Source organism: Schistocerca americana, chromosome 2, assembly GCF_021461395.2.
Source record: "Schistocerca americana isolate TAMUIC-IGC-003095 chromosome 2, iqSchAmer2.1, whole genome shotgun sequence".
NCBI classification, from domain to species: domain Eukaryota; kingdom Metazoa; phylum Arthropoda; class Insecta; order Orthoptera; family Acrididae; genus Schistocerca; species Schistocerca americana.
Genome location: NC_060120.1, coordinates 1,093,384,362 through 1,093,402,019, shown reverse-complemented (window position 1 = coordinate 1,093,402,019; position 17,658 = coordinate 1,093,384,362). Strand labels below are relative to the sequence as shown.

The following is a 17,658-nucleotide window of genomic DNA, read 5'->3' as shown; positions in this document are numbered from 1 at the left end:
ACAAAACATTTACCATTTGGAGGATTGATAAGTTTTACAGTTCCGAGGAAAAGCATACTGTTATTTAACACAGAAAATGTGTATTTTCACCCAGGAAAATGTGTATTTTATCAGGTTTTTTTTTACCCGCATAAACACTCAGCTAGATGAAATCCTTGCTATTTGCTTAAAGTTGTTGTACGAATGGGCGTATCGCCTATCTTGACGGTTCTCTGAGTGAAAAGGTAGGGTCTGTATACAGTCTTGTTTGACATGGCTCAGAATACTTTAACCTCCTCAGAATCCCAAACCTGTTAGACTGTTGTGTGTGGATTCCCTGTCTCTCATATGCACTTCGTGAGTTCACCCTTCACCCCAAAAAAAAGTGAGTGCATCACTGAAGATTAATTATTCTTCAAGGTCATTTTTGAGCTGGTTCTACATGTCGGAGCAAAACTACTGATGGCATTATTGGGTGCCATGGCGTATAACTTGGATGAGATGCAATCTGTACAGGTTCACTGTTAATCACTTACGAAGGATTTTGCATGTATTTGGCTATGGAATGTTCAGTATTGCAGTACCTTGACAGGTAGACCTTGTGGGGCTTTGCAGCAGACTCCTCCTACCTTCTGTACCATGTCGCTGTGCTGGTGTTAGCCATTGGTGTCTTTTGAAACTTGCTTGCCATGGGAAGCTGTTTGTACACTGATTGACAATGGGCAAATTCTAGCATACAAAATGCTTTTTGTGTCTGATCCACCACCAACTGCCAATGGTGCTGTGCTTTTCAGTGTTTTCCAAATTAACTTGCGAACACCAGACTAAAAAAACTTTGGTTTTTCTTTCACATACTATACTATTTGTTACCTTATATTTAGTGATCTACTGATTTTGATTTTTAAAAACGAATTATTCGTGGGCTTCATAATTACCCTATGCAATTTTTAAACCGAAACACTGTGTCTACACTCCCAGTCTCATACAAATGGCACCTTGTTCTAGTTAAGACCTCAGTACCATCTTTTGAAGCAAAAAACAGTTGTGGAACGAAAACGAGATCTTCATATGTACAGGTTGCTTAGTAAAATTTCGCCCTCATTTGATAACCTTTATATTTAGCTGTACAAAACCTAGCTCCAGATTTCACTTCACTCCCTTATTAGCTTAAAAACTGTTGCAAATTTATAATAATACTTCTACAGTATGGCATGTATTTATTTATTTCCTTGTTTTTTCACAGGAAGGAAAAGTGGCAGTGACACAGGTTGCTAATCTGCTCCTCTGTCTGTATGCAAAAGAAGGTGTTGGATTTGGGCTTCTAAAAGAAAAAGCACAGGCACTTGCAAAGTACTTGGATGGACCACTGAAACAAGTTGCAACATCATAAATAAAATGGATTTCAACTTTGTTACAGCCAATTAATGCTTATTTATTTACACTGTAATTTTATATAATTAAAATACAAAGTGATCTCATAATGTTACAGTTCACACTTAAGTCATCAGTTATTAAGGCAAATTAGTTTTAATACTTGTATGGTTTTTATAATTGATAGTGCTACACAAATTTATTGTTGCTTCTGACATTGCTGATCGATATTCTTGTTTCGCGCCTTTGAGCAAATACATTTGAAGTATAATTGTACCACAAATACTTAATTAATAATTTACAATTGGACATCCCTTTTGTAAATATTTTTATCCTTCCCATGAACCTACAAGTGTGAATGCAGATGTAGTCCTTTAAGAACAAATAAATATGACAGGTAGTCCAGTTGGCAGGTACACTGTGGTGGTTCTGCCTGCTTTTATTTCTTTGTCGATTGACGAATGTCCTCGGTGTCGACGTACTGTGTTGCTCAAGTGACTGAAAAATGAGTTTGGATTCAGACAGTGACTACTGTAAATAATGTAGCCTACAGGTGTGTATTTCACCATACTTCAATTTCACTTTGCACGCCCCCCCCCCCCCCAATCCGCCCCCCATCCCCCCAATTATACACAGTTATATGGCCAGTGCACCTTCGGTAAGCCTCATTAATAGTTAGCAGGCGAAACTCCACACACTGCTACAATAGTTTCTTGTTGGACACCTACGCTTAAAGAATAATCAGGTACATATGGAGCAGACATTGTCATTGTTTTTACACACGGCCTAATTGTTTATCACTTGTTCCAGTGTTAATTTGAAGCATTGTTGTTGTCCTTACCAGCACAGGTTACTCGTCTGAAACTCGGCCATGGACTGACTGTCTCGTGACCAAAATTTGGGCCCTTACATATCATGACAATAATAGGTACTGAAACTGCACATTGTTCAAAGTTAAGTTTTAATTGTAATTTCTTGAAATTTAACTCATTATATTAACTGAATACATTGAAAAATTACATCCTTTCGACAGTTTCTTGTACTACAAGAGTTAGGCCAGATTATTTGTTTAAATCTTGAAATCAACACATATAGTTACACAAACAATACTTTTGGCAAAACCGTTTAATTACTTTGGTATTAATGAAGGGCTGGACTTGCTAACATGTTTTTTAATAGAGCTAAATAGATCTTCCAAATGTTTACAATTAGTACAGAATTTATATTTGTTTGTATTTCGACAATAGAATTTAAGTTACGAAAAAATCACTGATTTCTCCCTATAACAAACAATACTAAGTAGGAATAGTAAAAATAAATTGGAAAAGTCAATTACATACATAAAAGTACACACACAATTAGATCTGGTGTTATATTCTGTAAAACTAAGGCCAATCTTTCTCTTTTGTAAAAATACAGCTTATACTCACATATGTTAATGTTAATAAAGTCAAATTAAAAAAAAAATGAATTTTAAGGAGGCAGATGACAAAAGAGGGGAATTAAAATTATCCCAGCTTTCTTACCAAATATCCAAATATCGTGAACTTTCAGTACTTGTATGTAGGTGGAGCATTGTGTAGAGTGAAAGATTCCCCCACCTCCCCTTAAGTACTCTGTACTAACCTTGAGGCAACTGAACCACAGTGAGATGTTGGCATCTCCCCCCCCGGCGATGTCATTGGTTAAGGTTTTCCCTTCATCGTAATCTCTTGACAGCTTTCTCTTCAAGGTTTGGCACAGGTGAATTATCACATACGTGGCCATAGTGTTTGCCAATTACAGAACACTGAAGTACTGCATTTTTGAAGCTACAGGCCTATGTGCTATACCCTTTCATACAGTTACAAGGAAGAATTTACAGTGCATTTTTCTTTGTTATAGGATCACTTGTTGTTGTTAAGCTTGCAAGCCTGAACTGATGAAATCTGTTTGTTACCCAGCCATGTCTGTGCTTTATAGCTGGGTATGAAAAGAATAATACTGAGAGTTTCTTGACTTGGAATTTGGGTTTAACTACAGATCTGGAGCACTGTCAATGGCAAATATCTCCTCAGTCATCTATGAAGACAATAAGTCAACAGGCTTTGAGATAATGGTGTTCATTGTCATCACATTGGCATCTTTCACTGCCTAGTGAATCACAGTGCTCTTTGCTGCCATTTTACTCATCAGCATTAAAAGTAAGTTCTTTCCGTTTGTGTTGTTCGATAAAAATTTTTCTTGTAACACTAACAGGAGCAGTTAAAGAGGAGACTAATTATGTGGACAAGTTTAGTAAAATCTGTAGCTTTGGTGCTTTCGTTACAGGCATCGCTATATAACCCATCAAAAACAACTATAGCATTACATCCAAAGTGGTTTTTACCCATAGTCCACACAGATCTTGCACACTGCCTCAAACACAGGTGTTGTAGCCAGCTACTGAGCATTTGCACATCCTAATATCCACTTATGCTCATATCAGACAATACTGACTTTTTACCCTGGCAGATACCATCCTCGGTAAAGACACACTTTGGAAAGAGTGCAAGTTCAACCTTATTCTTTCTTTCACATCCTCAAATTTTTTCTTGCACCATTATATTTGTGAGTTCAAGTGAAATAAGTTTACTTCTGTTTCCTGTGCTGAGTATCACTATCTCAAGGAATGGTGTGCTTTCAAGAAACATTGCCTGTGTGGGAAGGTGCCATATCTACATGTTGTTACGATGTTCGTGTCATACCTCAGTGATACTTGCTATTTGTTTACAAACGTGGCGTAGGTATAACATACCCAAAGTCCATAGGCACAGCATACTATCAGTTACAGTGATAGTGAGATGGTGCACCGTGACTTTAGTGTATACTATCAGTTACAGTGATAGTGAGATGGTGCACCGTGACTTTAGTGTCAGTAGCATCTACTCTATGGCCATATCTGATTGCATGCCTGACCAGAATTATCTGGTATAATAGATACTAATGTGGCATTCTGGCATGAATTTGTGAAATTCTGGAGGATTCATTTTGTCTTTTAGTCTGATTAGGTCCTTGTAGTAGAGATGTGCACATGGAGCATAGTTTGCAAGACCTACTGCGAGTTTGTGAAATAGTTCTTTTATACATTTAGCATACATGTTCGGGTCCCAAACCTGTTCACCTTTAATGAAGTTTTTCGTTGCAGCACATATATTGAAGTACTGAACCTGTAGCATAGCAGCAGGACCAAAAAATAAATAAAAATTATGTGAAGCAGCTCAGTTTTAACAGTAAATCGGGCAGAAATGGAAGGTTGAGGCAGGATGACAGAGGGCCTCCCAATGACACTGCCTGCAACGCTCCACGCTTGTGCCCTGCCATCACTATGTGAGCAACGCACACAGACATACACAATGATGGTAAAAGCAGAGTATACTGTGGAATTACTATTACCTCTGCTTTGCTTATCATACACAATAGATTATTGTTGTGAAACATAATCTGATTGATTAAAAAGAAATACAGCATTGCAGATACAGGGATTATCAGCTTAGGTATCCTTTGCATAATAATTACCAAAAGAAATAGCATCAATCCTTGACACCTAATAGTTAAGCACTGCACATTGTTATATCAGTTTGCAGTTACAGTGTGGATGTACTGATAACATTTGGGGGGGGGGGGGGGGGGGGGGGACCTCATCCACTTCATTTGTGTGCTGCGTGACTCACTACTTCGAGATGTGCCCAATAAACAGATTACAAATTGTGCTATATACTCAGAACAGCTCTATCTTTAGGTAGCAAATAATGCTATTTCTTGCTTCCTTGCTGTTTAAGTTTAGGCAGACTAGGCAGCTGCTTAGGGCTGTGGATTTTAAGCAGTGGAAAGAGGATGTGAACTTTACTCACGATGAAATGGATATGAATAGCTTTGGCAGCAATCAGCTCACATTTCATGAACGGTCTTGTCAGGCACAGAAAAAGGACAGGTTTTGTTTTAATAATGACATCACGTCATGACAATATGACCATTATTCACTTTATTCAGTGTCATGCTTTCTCATGTTGTATACATTAGGAAGGCTAATCTCATTGACTGTAATTAATCTTTGTGATGGGAGATGCCACTAACACAGTCATAGGAGTGTCAGCCCTTGACAATGTCCATTCAAACTCCAAATTCAAAGAAAATGCCACCAGTCATTCTAACAGCTGGTTACTGAGCTGGCTGTTCAGTTTGATTTGCTTTTGCTCTTTCAAGCACAGTTTAGTGTTTTTGATGTATATTTTAGTATTGATTAAAATGAGTGCATTGGGGGAAGGGTAAGTGGTTCTCGGTACCGGAAACTCTTAAAAGATAATGCAATAAAGAAGAATAAAATTCCGAGAAGAGTTCAAAAATCGATGTGTTAAATCGCACACACCCAGCTAGCTCTAGTTAGAGTTTAATAATGTGGAGTTAAGAATTTTATGAGCAGTATTGAAAACAGTGTAGCATGTGATGTATCTAAGTAAGACATTTAGGATATTTAGTATTTTATCCATCCTCTGCAGCTGTAGTCATAGATAGTGAAATAATAAACAACCAGTTGTGTAAAAGAAATTTAATTTCTTTACCAGTTTTGGGCACTTAGTGCTCTTCTTCAGAAGGTTGTACCTATAGCAGTATTTTAGAGATGCCATGAACCATTGTAATGGTACTTCGACTTCCGCAAAGTTATAATTTACGATCGTGCACGCAGAAGAGCGCTGCGCCAGCGACCGATTTTATAAATAATTTTTTCTTTTTTACTTTTGCGTAGTTTTTTTGTTTTTAAGAACTAATGGATGTCTCTCTCTCTCTTGTCTTGATGTGAAATATGTGTATTTTTCCGCGATGTGTTGAATGTGCTTTTCGGTGGAAATTAAAATTACATTACAAAGCGAGGTTGTTTCAATAGCTAATGAGGAGAAGATAATAAAAGGAAACACTACAATTGGCGTCCTGGTGACAGGACTTGCAATCTTCGGATTTGATACAAGTGCAGTTACTATAAATTTTGGACATTTTATCTAATTTTAACCACTTAATAGCATCAGAAAAAGAATTTGGACTAAGTCTCATTCATTTCAATTGTAATGTTACATGCATGCAATTTACAACAATATTGTTTTCCCTGTTATTAATTTGTGTTAATTTTCATTTTCATGCTGAGGAAATTAATTTGGTAAAAAAAAAAAGGGAAAAGGATAACGTTCCATAAAATAATTTGCACGGACGCGAAAGAAAAATTTTGGATTGAAAACTGTATATTTGACGCTACATTTGCAACATAAGACTGAAAAAAAAAAAAAAAAAAAAAATTGGTGTTACAGAAATTTACATTTTTTCCAGTTTCAAGCAGCCATCTGTACTTCCTTTATTCCGATCCATTTATTTCGAAATTATTTTTTCAAATTGTAGTTAAAATTGATTTACTACTATTATTATTTATTTGTGAGAGGGAAATTTCAGTACCAGTTTAATAATTCAATTTCTAATTAGAAATCATATAGAAATATCCATTTCCATAAGAGAAATTTCAGATTTCAACACATCATATTTCAAAAATAATTTTTTTACCATTGGAAAATTTTATTTGCAATTAATTACGAAAATCGCAAGATGGACGCTAGACGCGTAGAAATTGCTTCCGCGGACGAGCTTAGTGAAAGTGACACATTACAAAACATGTCCGACAGTCAAATGAATATTGAACTTAATAGGGAGGATGTTCAGGACATAATTTTACCGGATCGATTAAGACAACAACCCCTATATTTAAACAGATATAGAGGCGAATGGAGAGCGAGTACTACGCGACAAAACGTGACATTGACAACGTCAACTTCAGAACCAGACATCAATCAGACACGAAAAAATGACAAAACTAAGACACAGGACTCTGACATGCTCAACCAGATTCTGAAGTTACTTGGTGACCAAAACAGAAAATTTGACACTTTAGACAAAAGATTTGACGCTTTAGACGAGAAAAATGACAATTTAAAACGTGACATTGGAAATTTGACACTAAATTCGATGAACTGACACGGGACATAAAACAAAATTTTGAAAAACAATCAAGACAAATTGCCGACTTGACAGAAACCACCAGTAGTCTTGGAAGGAAATTTACTGACTTATCAGACAAGGTTACGAGACAAGAAAAGGTATTTGTGGAATTCAGTGACGAGACAAAAACTGACTTACAACAATGTAATGAGAAATCGTTAACAGTAGTTTTTGAACAACAGAAAACCAGTACCCAAGTTGACGAATTACGACAGTCACACAATTCCGTAAAAACAAACCAAGAACACTTAGACCTAACCATTACAGACCTTTCAGACAGATTAAATGATGTAACATTGGAGCAGAAATCCTTACAGGAAAAGTTAGAAAAGCTTGAAGACAGAGCAGATGTAGCATCTTTAAAGAATGACACAACTCTAGCAGAAAAACTTGTACATGAATGCAAATAATGTGATGATTATTTAGATGAGAAGTTTGAGACAATGACACAGATCATTTTAGATAAGACAAAGGAACAAATAAAGGCAGAAACATATAATATTCAGAAAGAGGTACGTAAACTTAAGAGAATGTAATACCAAGTTCGTCAGTGATACCAAAACCCATAACAGACAACCAAAACATAAATGAGAATCATAATAATGCTAGACCCAGCACACAGCCGAAAATAGAATTACCAATGAGTGATACAAATCCCAATGAACCATTTTCAATGCTACCACAAAATCAAAATTACTATCAGACATCACCACATACTATGCACAGTTTGACACAAAATACAGGACCCATAATACCATCAGGAGTAGCTGATGAAACATTAGTACGACATGGATACTTTCAGACATTTTCATGTGATGAGAAAGACAAAGTGCATCCGATTGTTTTCATCCGCTCTTTTGATGGTATTTTCCCGAGACATTGGTTAGAAGTCGACAAAATTCGATATGTTACAAATTTGTTACGTGGATGAGCAGCTAAGTGGGGAGCAGCAATTAAAAGACGATGTTTAACATTTGAACAGTTTGAACAAGCATTTCTTGAGGAATTCTGGTCGATCACAGAACAGCAAAGTTTAAAACTAGAAGTATACAATCCAGAAATTTGCAACCCGAAGAAAGAGACTTTACGACAATGCTTTGAACGCTACCTAGACAAAACATTATATTGGACAAAACCAGCAGATTTACCAGACGTAATTAGAACACTTAAAAGCCACTTACCATTTCCTTACTGTGATAAATTAATAGGAGTGTCCGAGGACAACATAAAGAATTTTTTCAGTTAGGTTGATGAGATAGATGTTGTTTACAGAGATGAGATCAGGAATTTCAATCAATTGTATCCAATCCATCCAAGCAATTCGCGTACTCACAACAGAAATGACAGAGGCTATTGGAATCTGCCTCCGACACCACAACAAAACACTCGAAGAAACAACTCGCACTACACTGGGACAAATCCATTCAATATTAGGAGAAACAACTCGCAGCATTGGCAAGGAAACAGTAATTATTACTATAATGGTTATCCGAACAGTAATTACAATCAGAACAATAACAGTTATATTCAAAATAACAACAACAGAAGAAGGAACCGAAATCATAGAGATCAAAGAAGAGAGGATAACAGGTACCATCCAGGATATTTTCAGAGAAACAACATCCAAACATGTATTGCAGGAATAACAGTAATGACAATACCAGTTACAGTCATGGGCGAAATAATGTATGGGAAAATCACAATGGACAACCGCCACGACACATGCAATACAGCAACCCTCAATTTGTACCTAACGGAACTCCCAATGCGACGCGGGGTAATGTCAACAACCAAACAGCTGATACTTGGGTGACGCGCACAGAAATGTAAATATTATTGAGTTGGGCAATGAACCCAACCCGCAGCAACAACCGAATTTGCCGGAAAACGAACGACGACCGAGCTAAGCGCTCGAGTTACAGTCGATAGGGAGCAGAGCGCAACGGAACCGACAAATTGTTTTCTCCGATATGATGACTGTAAGAAAATAGAAAAAGAATTATATCAGGATGTAGATTTTAATAGTACCAGTAAATCAGAGAAGATAATTAATATGATATACAGTTATGATGAGCCTACATTTAAGTTATACAGATACTTACAATCTAATGAATGCAGGTAAGTCTAGAAAGCAATGTGAACCATCCAATAGCTAATAAGATATTTGGTTATAGGAGGAGTTGCTATTGAGGCATATACACATTAGAGGAGGCAGAGAACTGAACAGAATTATTTTCTTTAGGAGGCATGCGATAATAGTAATGTTGATATGAGTGATGTGACTGACTGAATGAGATGAGTGAATGTAATTTTAGTTTAATAAGAGGACAAATAGTAATACGGAGAGAGGTAAATGGTATATAAGATGAGAGAATGGTATTATTATTATTATTATTGTTGTTGTTGTTGAAGTAAAAAGTAAGTGGTGATGAATAAGAGGTAGGTATATATATATATAATGCTGAGGAATAAGTATATGTTATTTTGTGAAGAATGAATAATGGATAGGTGAGAATGTTATGAGTAATTGAGAATATGTTGAGAGGAGAGAAACTAGATTTGAACGCTATATCACATGTACTCATGGAATACAGAATGAAAGTAGTGGAAAGAATATTATTTATTGAAAGATTGGTATGCCTGAGATAATAACTTATGTGGTGTCTTATATATTCTTATAACTAAAGGTGAAAGTATAGATTTATGTGGAAAGAATTATTTACAGCAGCCACTGTTGGAAATATACCAGAAGATTTAAATCTATAACACTTTATCACTAATCTAATGGGAACTTATAATGAAATTTTTGGAGTTATGTAGGCTTGACACTTCAGATTGGAAGAATTATTTAAGAGAACATATTTAGCAGTCATCTAATGACATAATTAAAGCTCATCTACTGAACTGAACTGATGCACCATTAAATAGAAAGGAGAATAAGGAGAAAACAAAACGTCAGTCCTCTGTTGCGGCTCATACTCTCACCCCTTCCTTAGAAAAATTTATACATGTTGATGAAATATTTGACATTATATAATTCTTGATTATCTGACAGTATGGAGAGACATACACACACACACATTTATTTATGAATAGAATTTTACAGGTAACACAAGGTAAATACAGAATGGATATACAGCATGGAACGCAGCAGCAATTATCTAAGAAGATTTATTTATTTATTTATTAAGTAAAACATTTATTTATATTGCTTGATACTCATGAAAGGAAGGAGATGAACTACACAAACTTTATAGGAACATGATTGACTTGAACTATATATATATATATATATATACCACACTGATGTACATACTTGTAGGATCCTAAGATATTTAGAGGGACACCACTCTTAGAAACGGTAATAGAGGGGTACCACTCTTAGAAACAGCAATAGTGGGGACACCACACTTAGAAACGGTATTAGGTATAGGAACTTTTACGTTATATTAAGTTAACATGTATTTTATTTATCATATTTTATTTTGTGTAGTCCACTGTAGGGGATGACTTTACTAGTATTTATGAAGTAGTTAGCAACCATCCCATGAACCTATCCTCCTACAGAGGGCTGTCTTGAAGCTTGAAATATGTGTAAATTTTATTCCAGGAGGCAAGATGAATTTTAAGTTGAATATTCTAGCAAGTTGCCACAATTATCCTCAAATGTTGCAAGTGTAACGAGAAAAAAAAAATGAGCTAACAAATAAAATGTATATTTCAATGTGAATGTAATGTAATTCACATGTCAGCACAATGATATTGAATGTAACGTAAAAATTTACTATATTTTTCATTTAATTCTGTATATGTGCTATATGACAACAATGTAACTATCTCATGTAATGATTAATTGTAAATATTTGTATATTTATGTACTTACTATATCAAGAAATGTTTTTAAGGAGATGTTAATGAGCTGCAAAGGACTTGTGCATGTAGCACATGATTCATATAAATGGAACTGAAAATGCAAAGAAGAAACCAACGTGATGGAACACTGGTCAAGAAATATTTACGTAGTGTCAATATGCTTTGAAGTGTATCGTGTTGTGGAAGCCGGCAGGTCTTCAGGTTGGTGTAAAAGACAAGCTCATCACCTGTCGTAGGCAGTGAGGTGTTTCCTGTGCCCTCATTGACCATTTATACCCCGGTAGACGCCACCAAAATTCGACTGCTGGAGATCACAATTTCGTGTTGACACATTGAACAAACTTTGGATTTTCTTCAAGTCACACGCAAGAGATCCAGGCAGTACACACACACTCAGAATCCGGAAATACAGAAGCGTCCGATCTTACCCGTCGGCTTTGACCCATGACGTCACAAATACCGCGGAAACGACTATAAACAATTCCAATATGGCGGATATAAAAACATCGCATACGTATTGTAAACACTGAATTACACAAGTTTCACAAAAAGCCTAATGACTGTAACGGGACAAGCGTGGGAAATTAGGGGTTTTTGGGTGCGGAGAAACTAAATATACAGAAATGTAGCCACCGACCGCCATTCAAAACCACGCAAAACAACGAAATAAATCAACATCACAAAACTGACCAAATACCAAAAAACACATTCCTATCCATAATCGGACACTTCCCTTAACCTATATAGCTCAACAGAACCTACCGATCACATCCCCCAATAGAAAACTAAGAAACGAAAGCTTCCCTTACACCTACATACATCGGCACTTATGCAGTTTAGCAGGTACGGAAAAAATTTTTCATTTTTTTTCAAAATTTGATCATCATGTGTCGTTATGCGGTGGGGGGAGTCTGCAGTGCCCCCCCATCCCCCCACAGGCTTCATTAGTGTCAAATCAATATTTTCGAATCATAGGCGGCCGCTGCCGCGGCCGCATTCCAAAAAAAAACTCCCAACCTAACCTCAAGTGGGCTACGCTACAGATCAATATGTTCATCAAATTGCTTCATATTACGTATACATGTTCATTAGTGTCAAATCAATATTTTCGAATCATAGGCGGCCGCTGCCGCGGCCGCATTCCAAAAAAAAAAACTCCCAACCTAACCTCAAGTGGGCTACGCTACAGATCAATATGTTCATCAAATTGCTTCATATTACGTATACATGTTCATTAGTGTCAAATCAATATTTTCGAATCATAGGCGGCCGCTGCCGCGGCCGCATTCCAAAAAAAAACTCCCAACCTAACCTCGTATTCAGGGCTACGCTACAGATCAATGTGTAGGTCCCTTACGTCCTAAAGCTGTCTCCCCCATCATCGCCCTCAACCGAACACTGTTAAGGCGGTCTTTCATATCCATTCCTGAACAAAAAACCACAACCAAATACACTCAATAACAAACTCACCCGACGTACAGCAATGAGCATTAAATTAACCATTAACTCACTAATAGAAATTCCGCTTCAAATCCAACACCTGAGCAACAGAAAACTGACCCCACCACACGAAACAAACGAAACAAACGAAAACCATGAACACACCACCAGAGAGCACGACAAACAAAAACAAGACATCTACAAACACGCCACAATCGCAAATCAAACTCCGCGCCGTAATGACGTCACACACCACAACACGCTTACGTCACGGGTCAAAGCCGACGGGTAAGATCGGACGCTTCTGTTGACCCCAGAATCCGATACTACGTTTAAAGACATTGGAGCAATATAATAGAAACATTTATTGTTCGAATTAATTCCATTGTAAACACGAATCATGTGAACTGAATTCAAACGCTGTGCTAAGCAACGATAATACGCTGCAATTCCTAAAGAAGATACACACCAAAAAGACTGTATACAAAGACTGATATGCAAAGAGCATTGTGCTCAGAAATATTTTTTGTAATATGTAAATTTCTTATTTTCTCATATATGTATGTATCTATGTAAATTTTCTATACTGCCACGCTCGCTTGCGGAGCGTGTCAGTAGAGGAGTCTTTGTAATGGCACTTCGACTTCCGCAAAGTTATAATTTACGATTGCGCACGCAGAAGAGTGCTGCGCCAGCGACCGATTTTATAAATAATTTTTTTCTTTTTTACTTTTGCGTAGTTTTTTTTTGTTTTTAAGAACTAATGGATGCTCTCTCTCTCTCTCTTGTCTTGATACGAAAGACGTGTATTTTTCCGCCATGTGTTGAATGTGCTTTTCGGTGGAAATTAAAATTACATTACAAAGTGAGGTTGTTTCAATAGCTAATGAGGAGAAGATAATAAAAGGAAACACTACACCATATGACCATGACATTTTGTTGCATGCAACTTATTGTTGGCACTAACAAATAATGCGATAGGTATAACCTTCTGAAGAAGGGTACAAAGTGCCTGAAACCGGTACAGTAATTATATTTCGTTTATGCAACTCATCGCTTACTATTTCATTGTATTTCTGATATTAGGAACACTGATAATAGTACAGAAACTATCATTTCAGTTGATACAAATGACAGTAGTGATTCAATTTCTGATGATAACACAAACCAGATAATAAATTAATTTCTTCGTGATCAAGATCCTGTCACACAGAATGTAATTCGTGCAAGGCTATATGCTGACTTTCTGAGGTACTTATATAAAGATTGTCTTTTTCAAAGGAATGGCGAGAAGTAACATGGACTACTTTTAGTATACTCTTAAAGCACGGTTGGTGTAATTTGCCCCCCATGCTTATTGTTTAATGGAACATTGCAGTTTGCAAAACCTAATGAGAGAATTAATAACTGGAAAAACGGTCAGCCCCATGACAAGTCAACTGAACGTAAGAAATGCGGGATAACTAGTTAGAGGACAAATCACTGGGAGATTAGGTAGCAAAAATTTCAGCTTAAAGCAAAAGTAAGTTGCTTTGGTCAAAAACTTTCCATATAACGGCCGTCTTGCATGGGTTACAACTACAGGCTTGGGTCAAATTTAGAGATGGCACTACAGCAGAATTTGACCTTTTTCTGGCTAAACATATAGAAGTTTGTGGGGAAAAGGGAGGACATTATAATTTTGTTTCCAAATGTGTGCAGAATTTATATCAATTCTGGCAGAAAGAGTGGTGGAGTATAATAGATGAAGTGAAGGAAATTAAATATTTTTCCTCAATATTAGACTCCAACCCCCAGCATACATGTGGATCAGATGTCTTTTTGTTGTAATTTATGAGGTATTTATCAAAAGATGGAATTCCCATTGGAAAAATGTCTCTGTTTTATCCCAAATTACAGGCACAAATCAAAAGAATCAGCTGATTCATTACTAAATTAATTATGTAAATATGGTTTGGGCAGTCACTTATGCAGGATTCAGTCATATGACAATGTAAGCAATATGGCATGTACTTTATCCCAGCAAAAATGAAACAAATCAGTCCTCTTGCTGTGTGTGTATGGTGTGCAGCACACTTCCTTAATTTAGTAGGAGAGTGTTGTTCTCAAGCAGCTTTGTTTTTCTGTTTGCTGCAAAAGATTTACACTTCCTTCTCTGCTTCGATGAGCCACTAGAAAATTTTGCAGTCAAAATTAATTAGTTCTGTGTCCTTAAAATGATTTTCAGAAACACACACGTCAGAGCATCATGATCCCTGCTATAATCTCAATGTTAAATGGGTAGAACATATATCGACTTCAAAAGTTATTCGAGATGATGATATTCAGAAGACTCCACTAAGATTTGAGGTGACGGGAATGCTGGTTATTCGAGATGATGATATTCAGAAGACTCCACTAAGATTTGAGGTGACGGGAATGCTGAGCAGTCTGCAGTGTGAGGAAACTGGTGTAATGCCGATTTTTTGGTCAGCAATATTGTGGAGATTCAATGCCACAAATAAATTGTTGCAAATTGTTGGTACCAATATTATGACTGTAATAAAGTTGTACAGTTCTTTACTTCACAATGTTCGACAGAATTGTTCCTTGTGCAACACATTTGAAACTGCTGGCATTAAAGAGAGTTCATTGAATATGTGCAAAATAGCTTCAAAAAGGAAAGTCAAGAAAACTGAAAGTGGGCAAAATAGCAGAGCTTCATATTACTTTTGAGGGAATGAAGATATTTATGTGAAAACATAAACATTTCAAGTTGTTATATAGAGACTGATTTTTTAATTGGGGGGTGGGGAAGAGAGAGAATATCATTGGAGTTTTAGAACAATTTTGAATTACTAAGTAATTTTGCTGGATGAGACAACTGAACTATGGAAATGTGCTGGAAACTGCAACAGTTTTACAAAGATAACTTCGAAGAATTATTGAGTGATGAGGTGATTCATTTTAAAGCAAATCTCAAGAGCAATGGAATAAATATGTCATAACACTACTTTGTATAGAGTGCTGCGTGAAAGCTATGTTCAAGAATTGTTTCCTGATTTTGAGGTTACACTATGAATTTATTTTTCAACTGCTGCAACCAGTTGTTCGCTGAGTGCTGTCTCACTTTCCAAAAGACTCAAAAATTATTTGCAGTCATCCAAGTCACAGAATCGAGTAAACAGTCTTGTCGTTCTCCCCATGAATTCTGACATATCGCAGCAAGTAGAGTGTCTGATAGATGAATTTCCTACAAAAGAAGCACACAGTAAACAGCTATGCATGACTTGAAGAGTGGTGCGTTAAATATGCATGAATTTAATAATATTTGTTATTATTAGAAGTGGCAGCAGTCGTAGTATTCAGTTACATACAGATGTAAGTTACTTGCTGCTACATGTGTGTCGATATGAGGGGGTGGAAGTACTTTCCTCTGCCTTGGGGCAGCAAATAGCTTAATTCTCCCCAGATGCTACCACATTAAAAAATAAATAAAGAGAGAGAAAGTGGCCACTCTTCTCACTGGACATGTTGCTTCCTGTGGATAGCTGCAAATTCTGGATAACAGTCAATACAATTTCTGATCCAACATCATTTCCTTAAATGTAACTCCAAACCCTTTCAGAACTCCCTTTTTTTAACAACCAATGATCACAATTTCTCCCCAACATAATATTCCATTTACCAGGTTAAATATTACTGTAATAAGTAAAGATTTTGCCTCTTCTCTCCAGAAGTTGGCGAAACCAAAACATTGAAAATGACACTAGGATACTGAAGAGTTCAAGGTGTACCTGATTCACCTAATTCAAATGACCATTCCATACCAAACACACAGCCTACTAGAAACCTAAAACTCAACTTGCCTTAAAAAAACATTTTGATCCTGAATATGAATCTATAGTAAGAAAGTAGTTTGTATCGTCATAGATTCAAAACATGCTTGACTTTGTGGACTATAAGTATCTCTTCTAAATTCTGAAAGATGAAGGTCTGGATCACAAAACAGCGGCAATTATTAGCGAAGCACTAAATGGTACAAAATCTAAGATAAATTTCAGGGAGGAATGGTATAATACCATTTTGAAATTAAAATGGGTGCAAGACAGAGTGATGAAATGTCACAATTTCTTTTCAACTCCTTGGAGAAAAAGTAATCGGAGATTGGTGGAAAATCTTGAACAAACGTTTTGATAGATTTTTGTGGACAATCCAGCTATTATATGTGAGGACATGCAAACAGGAAAAAACAAATAGATATTTAAAGAAACAGTGGAAAAAGAGACAGCAACTACCTGGCATCAAGAGTCTAAAAGTGAAATACGGGAACATTTATTTTCACTTTGTACAAAAAAACAACTAAAGTTTATCACGTAAGCACACACGTTACCGGGCACCCAGAATCAGTTAATTACACGTTTTTGAACACAATACGTAAGCTTTTATCATCGCTGACTATCCACGTCCTGTCCACGTACTCTCAACAGCAGTTCAATGTCTAATAAACAGTCACTATTTCGAGTCTCTCCATTCGTTTTTTAACAATACAATGCTACATTACTCTTTGCAGCCAGCCACGGAGCTTCCGGGCCGTATTTGCTTATTCTTGGCAGGTTGCGCTGAACACTTGCCAGTGCCGACAAATTACCTGCCTTCCAGCTTCGCCTGCACAAACAATAAATGGGTGTAGTATCCCATGCTCATCCTTACAGCCTGCTTTAAAATAACGCGTGTTCGAAACGGCTGGAACACAAGTGTCTCCAGACTTTCGTAAAATTCTGGGGCCACTACAATTGCGCTCCCAGGCTGCTTACTGACCAGCACAAAGTGGAAGTAATGGCTTGTGCTTTTGATTGTTTGAACCAATATCAGAAGTAAGGTGATCAATTTTTAGAGAACGTTGTCGTACTTTCTCACTAGACCCCAGAGTCTAAACATCAGTCAATGGGATGACAT

The 17,658-nt window shown here is 36.7% G+C and overlaps 1 protein-coding gene across 1 annotated transcript in view; it reads left to right on the top strand.

Moving 5' to 3' along the window:
- The window catches only part of LOC124596495 (ragulator complex protein LAMTOR2), a 46,983-nt gene extending 45,350 nt beyond the window's left edge, over positions 1-1,633 (top strand). The window contains exon 3 of the mRNA XM_047135654.1: positions 1,223-1,633. Within this exon, the coding sequence (XP_046991610.1) occupies positions 1,223-1,369 (147 nt within the window). The 3' untranslated portion in view covers positions 1,370-1,633. The remainder of the gene's footprint in view (positions 1-1,222) is intronic.
- The last annotated feature ends 16,025 nt before the right edge of the window (positions 1,634-17,658 follow it).